Source organism: Ammospiza nelsoni, chromosome 1, assembly GCF_027579445.1.
Source record: "Ammospiza nelsoni isolate bAmmNel1 chromosome 1, bAmmNel1.pri, whole genome shotgun sequence".
In the NCBI taxonomy this organism is placed as follows: domain Eukaryota; kingdom Metazoa; phylum Chordata; class Aves; order Passeriformes; family Passerellidae; genus Ammospiza; species Ammospiza nelsoni.
This window is the reverse complement of record NC_080633.1, coordinates 60,270,026-60,286,257: the sequence shown is the minus strand read 5'-3', so window position 1 is coordinate 60,286,257 and position 16,232 is coordinate 60,270,026. Positions and strand designations below refer to the sequence as shown.

Here is a 16,232-nt window from a genome sequence, read left to right as displayed (position 1 = left end):
ATCTTTAACAGGGATTTGTTTTGACGGTCACAGTGGTACGGGAGGCTGTTGATGAATTTCGACGTTACAAGAGAGACAAAGAAATGAACTCACAGTTGTACAGCAAGCTGACAGTACGAGGTTAGCAACACCATTTTATAAATCCTTAAAATATTTCATCTTTTTCTTAAATATACATTTGCAGGTTTTCAGTTCAAAGAAATAACTGATAATTTCAAGCTGTAATGCTCAGTATGAAACTTACATTCAACTAAATAAAGTAAGTGATTTTCCTTAGACAAATATGATTGTTAAATTTGGTCTATTCAGGAATTTTATTAAATATTTGGTTGTTTGTCAAAGAAAGGTGTATATATATAAGTGTATATATTTTTAAAAATTCTTCTGTTTAGTACCCTGACTTCAAAGTGCAGTTTACCTCTGAAATTGATGCTGAACAGTAACTCAACAACATTGTCAACTATGTATCAAGCACATATAGGAAAAAAGGGAGTAGTAAATAATTAAACTAATTAAAATACCCTGGAGGTTTTCAAGTTTGGTGGATATATTTGTGCCTAAGAAAAGGAAGGTATATTGAGAGTCAGCTTTGATATTAAAAATATTAATTTGAATTTTTGCATGTAATTTGATATGTTTGATTATGCAATGTGGAGCAGTCAGTTTTCTTTAACGAAAGGAGAAATCAGTTATGACTTCTTTTGGAATCAACACCTTTAGTAGGTTTTCATGAAGACTTTTAAGGAAGTCAAGCATTTCAGATGTGAAATGACAATTACATTTTGTAGGATATTGCAAATTTTAGACATGAGCAGAAGAGAGAATTGTGGATTGCTCTTCACTTTTATGTGCTTAGCACTTCTTACTGTTAGATTCAGAACAGAGTGCCACATAGAAAGGTGCCAAAAAATATTATCAAATCCAAATAATAACTTTACATTATGACCTCGCTATTACCATCAAAAGGTCTTTTTTCTTTGTTAATGATTTTCCTTGGCATAAAAATTCTAAAAGGGGGAAGTTAAGGGAATTTGAGTTTGCACCTCAAGCAGTTAGAGTATTTGGCGGACATTGTGCCAAATGGAAACTCTTTACTTCTTCCTAACACACATTTCAGTGCACTCTTCAGTATATCTTGGTGAATATTTTCTGAAAGTCAGTGGGAAGAGTAACATCACCAGGTCTTGGAATCTTGATTAGGAACTAAACTCTTGGAGTAGCTCTGGATAATATTCTCTCCAGAAAATAAATGGATGAAAAGCTTGTAATGTAACACAAGTATGTTCTGTATGTTCCCATTTTTTGAGTAATTGGAAGGTAAACAAACAGTCAACAGTCTCATTAGTGATGGCATAATCTAGCAGCTGAGAGGCATTCGTGCTGCTCCCTTGCCATGTGTATTCTTGCATTGTTTTCTGGAGTTTCCACCCTGAAGGGAACAACTGTAGGGAATAGTCTCATGTTCTTTTCTTTCCTTGTCAGTCTGAGATAGTGTTAACAACATTTAGAGGTACAGATGTTCAAATTTGGCATATGGGATGATTGGCATAGCTATAATTTGTTTAACACACGGGTTTCACTGCTGGCATCCAGATCTTTTTTACAGTCATTAATACAGTCTGCTAGGAAGTAAACTCTTAATGGCTTTTGTTTCAAAGTTGTAATTTAAACTGCTAGTTGGCCAATTAATTTTTTAGATCTATTATGGTAGGCCACTGAACACTCACCTTGAAACACATAGTACATTCCTGTCCTATTCAGCATCAGTGTTAGCAATCTGAAATTCTTAATTCAGGAAACATATGTACATTTTATAGTTACCTTTGTGATTTACATGTTAAGACTGACATTTTCTCTTTTAAGAGCAAATTTTGGTACCTTTTGTCCTTCTCTTTTTTAAACATAAGTTAGACATTTAAGCAGCATTTAAGTAGAAGTTTTGGAATTGCAATTTCCTCTTTCCCTACTCATAAAATATTTTGTGAGGGTATATGTATTTGAAAAACCCTTTTGTGGCTTCTTCTAGAAATAAGGAAGTTGTCAGTGAAAATTGGGTTTGGTCACCTTAAAGATTTAGAAGTAGTATACAGTAGTGTATAGGTAAAGTCCAGCAGTTATATCAGGAACTGACACATAGAGAGAAGAGACTTATTAAAAAGAGGCTTTAAAAGTGCCCCTTTAAAAAAAACCAAGGATATCAGCTTTTAACCTACAAGAGTGTTTGTCATTTTGACTTTTCAGACTTTGGTGTCAATGCCATCATGAATTCATACTTGAATGTTGTTCTATTTTGTGTGTTTTTTGAAGACTGGTCTTCTACAGAAGTAAAGATTCAAAAACTCTGCTTACAATGAACTCTGAATCCTATGTTGACAATTATGTGTGATCATTGAATTAACAGTCTTTTGAGTAATAACTAATTTTAAGAGTGAAAACATTACTGAAGTTACCACTCAAAATTGTACTACATGTTGTTACAAACCTATATATAAAATCATAAGTAGTGATAAATGTCACTTTTTTCCTAATATAGGGTTCATTCATAAGGAGGTATTCTAAAAAGGAGAGATGTAATTTTGATACAAAAAAATGGGATTTCATCCCATCATAATATTAGACCAAAATTCTTTACATGTTTAAAAAAGATGTAGGTTTATCTTATTTGTCTGTGTAAATTAATAAAATCAAGTACTGTGCTTCCATAGACTATTTTTAAAAGTAACTTTCAATATAATTACCTAATTTTTTCATGTTGACAGTATTCTTCAAGTGGAAAAATTTAGTTAGGCCTACTATACTAAAGTACAGGCTAATGGTTTGGAGAAAGAAGGCTTTGTTTCTTGTGAATGAACAAACTTGATACTGATTTAATTAAAAGCCTGAAAACTGATGCCACTCTTAAGAGTCACTTTTCAGAGTGGAACTGCACTTTATACTGCTCTAGCATTTTTTTTTCCTAATGATTTTATGACTTGTGCTAGTTTTACAGACTTCTATTTGAAATATTTATTTTTTTCCATCTTAAAGTGAGAGAAACTGACATAGAGATGTTAAGCAGGTTTCCCCTGCTCAAACTAGACAGTAGAAAAAGTTAAAATTAACAAGGCTCAGTGTTCAGTTTTGTTTGATAAAAATGAAAATTTAATGAAAATCATGTCTAGTTAGTTGTTTTCCAAATTATGTGTTTACTAAAGGAAAATAGACATATTTGTTGCAATAGAAGTTATTGGGATCTAAGTTATGATTAATTATTTCCATAAAAATATTGTGGGTTGGCTGATTTGTATAAACAATTCTTTTTTTTATACAGTGCTGCAGAAAATTAAAATTGGAGAGTTTGTGACTATCTATCAGGCTTAACTTTCCATTGGAGTCTTCCTTAGTCTTGGGGAATACTAAACATGTAAAACATGTGAATGCTGTCTTATGACTTACATGTTGCTAGTGTAACAACTACCAATTTTTGAGGTTAAGAGTATTCATACTAGTAACTGTTGAAGACTTAGAATTTCTTTCTACTAATTCAAAATCTTGAAGATGTATTTATTGTAATCAGCTTTTTAAAATAATTATGAGCTGTTCAGAGCAGGAAATCAAGGGGGAATGGGGCATCTCCTTTAAGTGTTACTTATTTGCAGTTGGACAGGTTAACATCCATAGGCTAATTCTGATTCATGATATTCAGTGATATGCAGTTCCCTATTTGACATGTAACATGGAAAAGCTCCCTATGTTGCATGGTCACCCCTTGTTGAATTCGCAGTGTGTAACTTTGCACTTTGTGAGCTGGTGAACCTGCTAACCATGAAGTTTGAATTGTTTCTATTTTTTGAACCCTTCATGGCAAGTGATGAAACATGCAAATCAGTAAATGCATTGAAGATTTAAGTGAGCACGTCAATTAAGTGTACCTGTCTCATGTCTGTCATGTGATTCTTTTCCTTTGTTTACTTGATGCTTGATTATTGTATTGAACATATTACATTGTTCATTGTATGAACAATTCTGCTGTCCTAATCTTATCAAGATGTTTGCTGCAAAATCTGCTTTGCTGCATATGAAAGTCTGCAGATCCTTAATAGACAGTTTTCAGTCAGCATTCAATTTTAAGTTGGAAAGAGGAATTTCTGTTTCAGAGCAGTTCAGCGGCATATCCTTTTCTAGAGTAGAAAACTGCAGTGGGAAAAAATTTAAACCTAGGCATGCAGGTTTGGGAGGTCTTCTGTTTTTCTTACCTGAAGGACAATTATACTTTTGATACAGGCTTATATACAGTATACAGTAGTGTATAGGCTTTACCTATACACTACTGTACACTACTTTATACTCTTGTGCACTTAGGTATGCCCAGTTAAGTGCCTATAAAAGACTTCTATTCTGAAGCAGAATCACCTCAAGTTTATAAACAGGCTATTATCTATTTCATTAGACTGTTAAAAGCCAATTGGATAATAAAATTGTAAAGAAATTTTAACTTTTCTTTTCTCCCTTTCCATTCTTGAAGTTGGCAGTTCTGAACCTTTCCTGGTGAGGTTTGTCTGTGCAGTGTTACTGAAGTTTCCAATTAAAAAAAATATCAAGAAGAAAATAACTTACTATTGTAGTCACAATTACTAGTAGCAGAAGAGGCCTGCATCTGTCACTTTATCTCATGATGTTTAACGTGTTGCAGAACTCTCACTTTGCAACCTGCAAAACAAAAGAAAAATTGAATGTCAGGAGAGAAAAGTTCAATGAAATAATTCCATACAGGATTCAGGTGTGAAAGCTTAGGTCTTGGCTGTATCCTTAAAAGCTATTAAGGAATGTAATCGTGTTGAAAACATACATTTAAAATTGTGTGAAATTAGGAAAATATCAATAACCACTAATTATTATACAAGAGGAAAAAGTATGAAAGCTAGTATGTTTCTTTTGGAGACCCAAAGTGATTTCAGCTCTTCAAGAACAGGTTGTCCCTCTGCTTTGAAAAGCCAGTTCATTAAGAAACTACACTATATCTGAATTTAGAGGTACCACATTTTAGGTCGTTATTGCTTGTAACATTTCAGACCTACTGATGATTTTATTCCTGACATTCAGATCATTTGCAACAGACAAGTTTTTAAAAAAATTACATAAATTTTGTCTGATTAGGGAATCAGTGCTGTCAACAGAAACAGAATTTGAAATTTTAATGTAAGAAAGAATTTTAAATAGAGCCAGAAGAGAGGAAAAATCAAGGGGACTGTTATTCCACTTTTTTGCAGCATTGAGGAGGTTGGATAAGGAAGAATTTTACCCAAGAGTAGACAGGACACGTAGGAGAGAAGCTAGGAAGCTTTTTTGTAGAGTTTTACAATTGGTGGTTAAAGACTAACCTTACTTCACTATATAAGATGGAGTTTGAAAGAACAACCTACAGACAACACTTGCTCTGAAAGATCAGCATCCTCATCTTGGACTCAATGGTACTTTTCCTCTGCTGCCTGCCTGCTGTGTTGTCCTCCAGCTTCCTGTTATATTATGTGTACTCTAATTATGCTGACAGTTCAGGCTAATAGATATCAGGAAGAGCTTTCAAAGGTCTACACTGCCATCAGTCAAAAGAGTTTTGTATGTATGGGTTAGAGACAGGCGCCATTACTAACTCCACAAACCGTACTTCAGACAGTATTAAAGGTACCACGGGTAAGGTGCAATAGCAACTTTAAAAGAATTTGAAAATGCTGTTTTCAGAAGTGTCTGTTCTTTCAAGAGTGGCAGTCAGGTGATGGAGACACTTTTTAATAAAATGAAGCATAGTTTATACCCACATTTTGTTTACTTCATTTCCTATTTTTTTGCGTGAAGTACTTGTTAGCACATACGAGATATTTATTAGTTTTTCAAATCATTGCAGTTCATTTAAACTGGCTTTATCTTGGGAGTAAAATGACTTACTACAGACACATTTCAGTGTTCCTGTTCTGCATAATTTTATACATTGCTTTAGGCGAAAGCCTTACGCCTTGGTGGACTATAAAGTTTGGATGCGCAGCCACTTCTGACAGCTTTGGACTTTTTATTGGTAATTACACAGATGGTGAAGTGCGTTTTGCTATGGAGATGTTTTTAGAGAAAAAATAGTTTGCAAAAATAATTTATGCAGTGAATAACATTGTGTCTTTTTTTCCTAAATGCATCTTCACTAAGATGTAGTACTGCATTATTTTAATGTTCTCTGAAATGATATCTAATGAGTCTCATTTTTGCTAGCATGAAAGAAAGCTTTATGTTGACTTTCCAGAATTTTAAGTTACTTTTTTAATTACTGCCGCATTTTGTAATTTAATATTTAATGTAATATATCCTGCCATTCAAATTTATTGTAGAATTGTCCTGTACGTATGAAAGGCCTTTTCCTTATGTGCGAGGATGTAAGGGATGATCCAACAAGACATGTTAGTGTCTAATGAAGAGAGCATTCTCTGTTATACTAAGCCACCTAGAAAACAGTCTGATGAGGAAACTTTTCAATTCATTAAGAGAGATTCCTGGAGTTGCTAAATGAAGTACAAACACAGGTGCAGTGTGCGTTCTTTTTGGTGTACTTGGCACCATAAATCTTTGCTTTATATCTGCCCTACATCATGTTCTACCTTCTCTTGGTCTTTCAGGCTTAGTGTCTTTTGGTCTTTACTGTAGGTGCAGTTATGGCCTGACTGTGAAAATCTGATTGTTTAAGCTGATAAAATTGCCAGTAGTTACATTTGGTTAGTACCTCTAAATAGTTTTACTCATACATGACTGTATAGGTAGTGTAGATCTGTGACTTGACATAGCTCATACTAGAATTTTTGTGGCTGTTACTGCTATAATCAAGTGATTGACTGATAAATTGATGAAAATTTTTAGCAGAAGAATAGAAAACAATATAGGTAATGCTATTCTTTTGATAAACCAGCAAATTTAGAAAGCAAAGTAACGTGACAATGTTTCCTCTGGTATATCCTATTCACTTCTGGTCAAAACTTCCAAATTTTTAAGGAGAATTCACAGGCTTGTGTAGGTAAGCAGGTGAAATATGTTGATTTTATGTCAGACTGTTCTTTTAGTGGTTGAGCTTTAGTTACTTTAAATTAAAAAAAAAATATTTTGAAGCACTGACACTAATTTAATATCTATAGGTATCTTGAAATTCTTGTAGAGAATTGCTGATGTTCTTGTTACAGCTTTTTATACTTTCAGCAGTCTTCTCTTACTTCCTCTCACCTCACAAATTTATTTATTGAAGATAGCATTTGTCTTATATTTGAGAGCAGAGGACAGAAAGTGCTTATGGCAAGTGAAAAATTGAACTAGTGTAAAAGGTCGCTATCAGTAGCAAAGTCTGGCTCTCAGAAGTAACTTTGCAGACAGGCCAAAGAAAAATTGTGATTTTTCCTGACATTGCACATTTTTGAAGTGCTATTTTAATGGAAAATGTATTAAATATTAGCTGTATGTTACAGGAATACATCTATTATTGACTGAATTAGACATAAAGCAGCTGCTGCTTTTGCATGAAATTTTAAAGAGCAAGTACTCAAAATAATTACTCATAATGTCAATCTTACTGCCTTTTACTAAATGTAAATATAAGTATAAGGAATTATGGTCTTTCTTTACTGAGAGTTGTAATGAGAAGGGTCTCGTGGATTTGCATCCTACCCTAGTTTTCTTTGCTATACTTAGTATAAATGAGATGTGACTGTGCATTGACAAATCTGCTACTCATAGTATTTTTGACTGAACTTCAAACTTTTTGCTGCTCATTCTGTGCTTTTGTGTGTCTTCTGTTCTGATTCATTCCACTTGTCATTTAGAACTCTAACACCTTGCCATGTTTTGACATGATTTCCATCTTTTACCTGCTGCTTGGAATTGTGGTAGTATTTCTGTTGAGGGAAGATCATACTTACAGGGGCTCAGGAGGCTATTCAAATATGTGTGTGTGTTTATATCCTCAGGGAATTTTGGGTTTTCATTTGTTTTTAACTCAGGGAAGCCACTTTATTTTGGAGTTGTAGACCTGGGACTAGAACTCCTGAATTCTAATAACTCAATATCAATATTCAATATATATTCAATATTCAAGATGAATAATAACATATTTTGGGCAATAGCTTAACAACTCTGTCTCAGTTTTCCAGTCCATCAAATAAGAATGTTAAAACTTAAGGTCTTAAAAATAATAATACCCTACAGAATGTATGGAAATTAAACAGGAAAATGTATATATTTTTGAGTGAGTTGTTCACAACAGTTACTGAATGGGCAGCTTTAGAGAATGAAAAACTTCTATTTCAACTTTTGACATTTTACTTTTCTAGAATTAAATCTTTATGCATTTCTTTGACTTCAGAGAGTTTTAAGTCTTTTCTGCTATAATTGCCAACATTATCAGACAGTGCCGACAATTACATCAGGAACTTCAGTGGTCAAGCAAAGACACCTGTTGGTAACTGTGCTGTGAATAACAGCTCATATGTGCAAGACTGCTCCATGACTATAAACCTAACAATTCTTCTCAGACAGAAGTGCTGCCTAGTAGATGGGAAAACTGTTTTTTCCAATTTTGCAACTCTATTACAGATACTATAGATCAGACTAGAGCATCTGCCATAAGTATTTTTCCTCTAATACTTCTACAGTGGCTAACTGGTTACAAAAGTGGAATTTTTTAAACCACTGGGTTATTTATTCAAACAGATGAAATGTATTTATCAATGTATTCAGCAGAGATCTGTTTTGTATCAATTAGTAGCATCTATAAATAACACTTGCATTCTGGAATTTATATTCTTGTTATTCTTTATTAATGTTGATTACATTTCTTCTTTTTTTTTTTAAGGTAAAGTGCAAGTTAAGAGTTCAGACATACAAGTTGGAGACCTCATCATAGTGGAAAAGGTTGATACTTTTAAAATATATTTTAGAGACTAAAGATTATTAACATGCTAATTATCTTCTGAAGAAAAGTGTATCAAGGTACTTATCTGTGAAGTCCTAAATAGCTAGTATTTTAGTTCAAGTCCTATTTTAGAATCTTCAAGGAAGTCTATTATAGAATTAATTATATTTTAATTGAATTTATATATTTATATTTTATGAATCGTTACATGGTTAAATCAATCTTGTGAAGGGAATGCAACTACCAGATTAAATTCCCTGAAATGTGCTCTGCTGAATGTTTTAAGATGCCTCCTTACTGATACCTTCCTTCTGATGTTGAATCGGTGTTTCTCTGTCTGAAACTTTCAAGGATCATCTTTATTTATACATGTGTGTATGTATATTTATATATTTGTGTAATTTTAATATAATATGTATCTAACTATATATAATTAAATAATAAGAAAGTTTATATGTTTTTTAATGGACAGAAAGCTTTCCAGTTTGTTTGCAGATGGTGAGTGAAAGCTGTGAATTCTTCCTTCATCTAATTACAACATTATAAACGTTATAATAAAGATTGTTGCTTATTTCAGTTGCCTTTCTGGGCTACTAAGAAATTATTGTGATCTTAGAAGTCAGCTTAAATTTGTTTTCAGAGGTAACTATTTTTGCTTAAAATGATTCTGGAAAAGTGACTCACTTTCTGGTGCCTGCAACTAATTACCATCACACTTTGCATCAGAGAGCTGATTCATTGAGATACTGGAAGGAGGCACCTCAAATTGAACCTTGTATCTACTTCTGCTTGCTTTGGAAAACTTCTGTTTCCTTCCTTTCTATTTCTTATAGTTCAAAGAAAAAAACAATACACCCAGATCTCATTTGGCTTGCTGCTCTCAGCTTAAAATAGATATATTTTCATGTAGTTTTCACCATTTCTTGCTTTTTTCCTGTTCTTTTTTCTCTGCTCTGTGTACCTTATATCTTTTTGGGCCCTTCTGAGCAGCAAGTACTGGGCTGTACAATAAAGGCACTGGTATGTCTGGCCTGTACATCAGTTTTGCTTTATACCTTGTTACTTCAGAATGCAGGTGGAATTGGCTTGCATGTGCTTGCTTCTGCCTATTCCAGAACTTCTAGGAGACTGAGATATTTGCTTTGATTTTTATTAGGAAAGTTTTTGGCCCTTCTTGAACCCTAAACCTGGAATTAATTATTATAGAGTGCAGGGAAGACTCTGATGGCTACTTAGATAATCTGCCTTTCCTGAAATTCACTGTGATCCATCTGTCTGTGGGATTATAGTAGAATTTGGAAAACTGGAGTTACTTTGGGGATCATTCTGTCATGCATGAAGTTGCTATTTTAGCAGTATTTGCAGTAGCTTAGATCTCATATGTTGTGAGTACCTGAAGTTTCTAATGAAAAAAGTAATGTTTAAGGATTTAGAGAAATAATGATTAATGGGCTTTTTGATGAAGATTTGAGTCAGGTATTGTCAGTAAGATGCATATAATGGTTTGAATGTAGTATTTCAGCTTCAAGCTCCCTACTGCCCCAGCAGAGCTGTCTTTTTTCCTTTTGACCTAGCTGGGGGTGCTTTCAGGCTAATGAAATTAAATGTTTTCTGGTTCTGTTGAGGAGTGTATTTTGTTGGAGCAAGCAGTTTTCAATTTCAGAGTATGACTCTTAAGCCAAAGAACCAGTCAGGAGTGAAATGTTCAATTGCTCATTCTAATGGCAGAGAAACAAGTTAACATTGTATTTGACTGGTAGATGCATCAACAGCATCTGCAGTGAAATTAATGACTCACTTGAGCTGAAGATCTATATGTTAACTAGTGACTGCATCACAAATACTAACAGCTTAGGTGAAAGGCTCTTCTAGATTTAAACTTTTAATATCCTGTGATCGTCTTTTTTTTTAATAGTCCTAATTAATTTCAAAGTATTTCTTAAGTGACTGTAATATGCTTAAAATAGTTTAAAGTAATAAATCTGTTGTTCCAATTGAAAATTTCATATTGCACTAGTAGTAGGCAGGATGAAGCCTGAACAGATGAAAACATTGCCTAATTTTAAAAGCTCAAAGACATTCATATCTGTTAGCTGAACAATGCCTTGAGCAGTCATGCTACTTCTGGATGTTCTCCTTGGCTTGTGTTAAGATATACGTTTTAGTTTGCAGTGGAAGCAGAGATGTGCATAGTGTTCCTAAATAAGACAATTGAAAGGATGAGTTGTTGAGTTCAGATATTGTTATTTAGACACTGTACCTTATTGACTGTTTGGAATACATTTTGGAGATGGGAGGAGGCCATAAAACTCAACAACATGTTTAATTAATAATAATAACTACAGATTTATGAGACAACATTTAACAACACATAATAGTGATTTAAAGCATGAGAAGAGCTTTTTCTTCAAACCTTGAGAGTTTTTCTTGGAGCGGTAAAGGTACACAATTTTTACTTTAATCTTGTGTGCAAAGTGAAATTAGTCCAGTATTTGCAAAGATTGCAGCTAATGCTAACATGAAGTATTTCACAGCATGCAGATCCAGGAAGATAACTGGGAAGTGCCTGTTCTATTTATAACTCAGAAGCAAGTGGGAGTATTTTAGTTAATGATAGAAGTACATGGTCCATTGCATGCCTGGAGAAGGAAGGACAGCAAATGCAGAATTCCAGGGGTCTGTAGCTATGCACAATTGAGGAGAATTGGAAGACTGACTAGGGAACAGGAAAAATTTATGTAAACAACAATTTCTTGATAATAACATGAGAAAAACATAAAATTAATTTGAAAGCTACGAGAAGAGTATTTTTAAGTGAATATTGTAGTCTGTGTTGCAGGGAAGTATCAATGTCTTTATGGGTTTCTTGTTTACCAGTTTGGCTGGTATTCCTGGATGGCATAGTTACTTATGGGAACCCTAGAGCTGGGGAAGCACTTGCCTTGTATTGACCATTGGCTGGCTGTAGTTAGATCTCTAGGACTGAAGTCTGTAAACACTGAGATAAACAGAGCCTTCCTTCTCTGGATCTCTAATTCTGCCCAGATTCAAGAAAAACAATGTATTCAGTAATTTCCATTACTTACATATTCGAATTTCAGTATATTTTAATAAGCATTTCCGGTATAATCTCCACGGTAATTGAGATTATGTAGTTTTTTTCATGGGTTTCTTCTGAATGCTTGAAGTTGTATCTGTTGTCATTTTAACTTGTTCTACTTTGATAAATATGACATGAGAGGGCTAACGTGATTGACATACTGCTGCTGTTTGACTGTGACAATGTTCAACAGAATTTAATTTTCTCCATAATGAGATGTTAAAGATTTTTGTAGCATACTTACCATCTGTTTCTATGTAGTCACACTTTTATAGTGACTAGGTATGTATCTGCAGGGCTATCTTTGCTCTCCAGAGTCAGCAATAATAGTGACAATGTTTTTGGTGCCTAGTACTCCTGTAGTGTCTTTCTGTCCACTTCCAAATTATGAAAAATCTGATAATAAAACAAGATGTCAATTTGAAATACTTTAAAGACAACTCAGTCTCACTACCCTACATGGTAGGATACATTCAGATACATATATGCAGAAAAGGTTTCATTATTTTACAGGAAAGAAAAATGAGCAAGAGCGAACACAAAAGAAGGCAAAATCAATATCTAGTTTTTGCATTAAAATGAGAAATATTCACATGACTGATTTGATCACAGTCTATAACTTTCTTATTGGGGGTAGAGGGGGAGGAGTTGCTGATCACCCTCTGGTGATCAGTGTCAGGACACGAGGAAATGGAATCACAATGGTATGCAGTGACAGTACAAGGAGTAATGGCTTTAAATTGAAAAAGGGTGGATACAGATTAGATAGTAGCCAGAAATTCTTCACTGTGATGGTGGTGAGACACTGAAACAGATTGCTCAGAGAAGCTGTGTATCCCCTGTCCCTAGAAGTGTTAAAGGTCAGGATGGATGGGGCTTTGAGCAACCTGGTCTAGTGAAAGGTGTTCCTGCCCATAGCAGAGGGTTGGAACAAGATGATATTTAAGGTCCCTTCCAACCCAAACCATTCTATGATTCTATGAATGAAGCTGTGTTAGGGAAAGTTATGGGAAAAGGCTAGTCACTGAACAGGATTCCCAGAGAAGTGATCCTGGCACCAAACCTGTTTGAGTTCAAGGACTGTCTGAATACTGCTATTAGTCAAATGACTTAGTCATAGATAGTCCTTAAAGCAGCAGGGAGTTGGACTCTGTGATCCTTATGGGTCCCTTCCAACTTCAGATATGCTATGATTCTGCCCAGTTTTGTCAGGCATAAAGTATCTGAATCTTGGATACTCTGTACCAAGCTAATGTTTCATTCAGTCAGTGTGAACTTAAATGTGTCCTCAGTGGAAATTGGTAGTGACTTTTAGGTACCTCCTTTGTATTACCAGAACTTCTATTTAATTCAGTATCAGATCATTTGACAGTTATTTTTGCAAAATTTTTGGATGTTAGTGAAGTGTTTTAGTTTGTTTACAAGTAGCTGGAAGTTTGTAGGCATGAAGTCAGTAACCTGAAACTCATGTAATGGATTTATGTCAGAGCTGGCAGGGGAGCTGCAAAAATGTATAGCTAATCTATATTAAGACTGGATATCTGTTTAATTGTTATTGTCATTTAAGGACAGAATTATTTAATTTTGAAGTTGCCTTTTCCTTTTCCTCTTTTTTTCTTTCTAAGAGGTGCAAAATAATATAGTTTAAGGTTAACATTTTTTCTGCATTTTTTTTTCCAAATTTGAACAAGATATTCCTCCTTGAATCTGGGCTCATGGTGGATAATAAATTTCACTACAACCTTAATTATTAGCTCTTATAGGACAAGATTCAAAGAAATGCTGTACTAGTTACAGATGAACAGCCTCTTCAAGGTGAATAGTGTTGGATTACAAGCAAGTAAACTTTGTAAAAGCATAAAGAGTTAAAATGGGATGTGATGCAGATTAGGAAATACTAATGGATGAAAATGCGTCATTTTAAGTTATGCAGATGGCTTTTTGCTACCTATGTAGAATTTTCAGGTAGACTAAAACATGCATCTGTGTTTTAGTGTTTTCCAATTTCCTCCTTTTTCAAGCATCATCTTTGCTTATGATAGTAGCCCTCTCTGTAGCCCGTTATGGCCCCTCTTTATGGAACTTCCCATAGAGAATACAGTTACAATTGCTTCCAGTCCCATTTATAAACTGGTGTTGCTGAGAGTATGTTACAAGGAGTGGTGAGAAGTACTGGAGATTCAGAGAGTTTGCATCATGATATTTTGGAAGCTAAGCCCATATAACACATAGCCTGACAGTTGACTCTGGCAGATCTCTTCAGATTACACTATTCCAAATGGCACTGTTGTGGTGACATGCTGATTTTGGGAAGGTTTCTGTGGATTAATGGAAAACCTTTTTTTTACCTTTCGAGTCCTGTGTCTTGCAAATTTTGATATGTTGGTTATTTTTCCTTTCTCTGGTGTTTCATTCCTAAATCCTGTGTTGGCCATGTGTAACTGGTGCTGGTAGATGCCTTGGGAACAAGTGGAAAGGGAGCTGAGGATTTGGGTAGTCGTGTAGCAGATCCCATGTGTGTGGAAGGCTGGTATTGTTCATCTTTTTTAAACCTGCAAAAGCTTAGAAAGCCTTTCTGTGAGGAACATATAATTGAAAACTTGATACAGACAATTCCGTGCTGGAAGGGGAAATGACATAACAGGTACATCTGACTGTGCATGTGATTCTGTGTCTTAGTGAGGAAGAAATTTTGTTAATTTTACATATGTGGAATAGGAAAATGCTGTTCCCTAATTTGCTATTTCCCCTGTGTGTGTTTGTGTGTATTGGAAGAGAGAAGAATGCTCGGTATACATAACATTTGCAACATGAGTGCCAAGACAGATATTTTAAACTTACCTTCTTTTTTTTTTCCGTTATGTGTGCTAACTGAAGTCAGAGTTTTGCTCAGTGAAACTATGTTTTAAAATATTTTGATTACATATTTATATACTTGAAGTACTGTTTTCAGTCAAGAAAATGTTAATCTGTTCTTCAGGTATTTATGATTCACTTATAAACAACATCTGAAAGGATTAGCTGTTGTTTGCTTATGGTATAATTTTTCGAAAATATTGATTTCTGAATTGCAAATGCTGAATGTAAAGTACTGTGAGAAATCCTATTTTAATTGAGTTTCAATCCAACTGTGACCTTTTGGTGATAGATCTTACTGGACTTTTGATTGGAATTCACTTTTTTTGTACTTAGAAAAAATATACCTTTTTTCTGTCTTCTTCTCTCAGAATCAACGAATCCCATCTGACATGGTGTTTCTGAGAACCTCGGAAAAAACAGGTATGTTTTCACAATTCACATTGGTTACATGATAATGTAACCACAATTCTTATTGATTACATGGTTGGTAGTTTTGGTAGAATTTTAGATTGTACACTGTGGCCAATTTGAAATGGTTGAATAGATTGATGGAGCTCTTCCTTCATCAGATTAATGGGAGAGAGTCCATATGTGACAAACACGTTATGCTTGGACTATAAACCAGAGGTAGTCTTACTGCCAACATGAGACTTCTATAGATATGTTTCTCTACATGAGTGGTTTTATGAACTGTTTTAACAGAAGATTTAAATATTAAAAATGCTAAAAATATTTAGCAAATAGATTTATAAGACTGCATTTGATTAGCATGATTTGTCATTATTTTCACATTTTGACATGATTTACAACTGATCATTGTCTTGCAACATACCTTTAAATGTCATCTGATTGTGTTTCTGTTACTACATTTGCAAGAACTCAAATCTGAACCTCCTAATATATGTTTAAAATAACTATTTTTGGAAAAATTTATTACAATGATCTGAACTCCTGAAATAACTTTTTTTGGTTCTTTTACTTTGAAATAATACTGCCTTTTTAGTCAGTCAAAAAAAAAAAAAAAGCCAAAACCCCAGGAATTTTCTTGCACGAGAGAAAGAAAAGTGCTGCTTGTTACCTCCATTTCTCTTCACATGGTGATAGGGGACTACTCTTAATCTTTGAGAAACAAATATTTCCTTTATAGGAACCCTATAAATTATAACTGTTTTGTAAACTTTAGAAATTACTACTGGATGCCCCTGTGTATAACTCAAATGAGTTTTCCTCCTTTATATTACCATTTCTCTTCAGATCCTGAAGAACTGTCTGGTATTTGTCAGACAGCACTAAATTTCACAAAGCTAATAGCTGTGATATTGGTAAGCTCCATATTAGTGGCACATAGTATTTCACTGT

General features: G+C 34.2%; 1 protein-coding gene across 4 annotated transcripts in view; it reads left to right on the top strand.

Annotated features, from left to right (window-relative positions):
• Positions 1 to 16,232, top strand: part of ATP9B (ATPase phospholipid transporting 9B (putative)) — a 155,854-nt gene that overhangs the window by 32,477 nt on the left and 107,145 nt on the right. For all 4 annotated transcript variants that reach the window (XR_009418459.1, XR_009418458.1, XM_059471682.1 and 1 more), the window contains exons 5-7: positions 12 to 120; positions 8,855 to 8,913; positions 15,242 to 15,293. Coding sequence is in view for 2 of the 4 variants with exons in the window: in XM_059471682.1 (XP_059327665.1) it covers positions 12 to 120; positions 8,855 to 8,913; positions 15,242 to 15,293 (220 nt within the window). In the remaining 2 variants the exon portion in view is untranslated. The remainder of the gene's footprint in view (positions 1 to 11; positions 121 to 8,854; positions 8,914 to 15,241; positions 15,294 to 16,232) is intronic.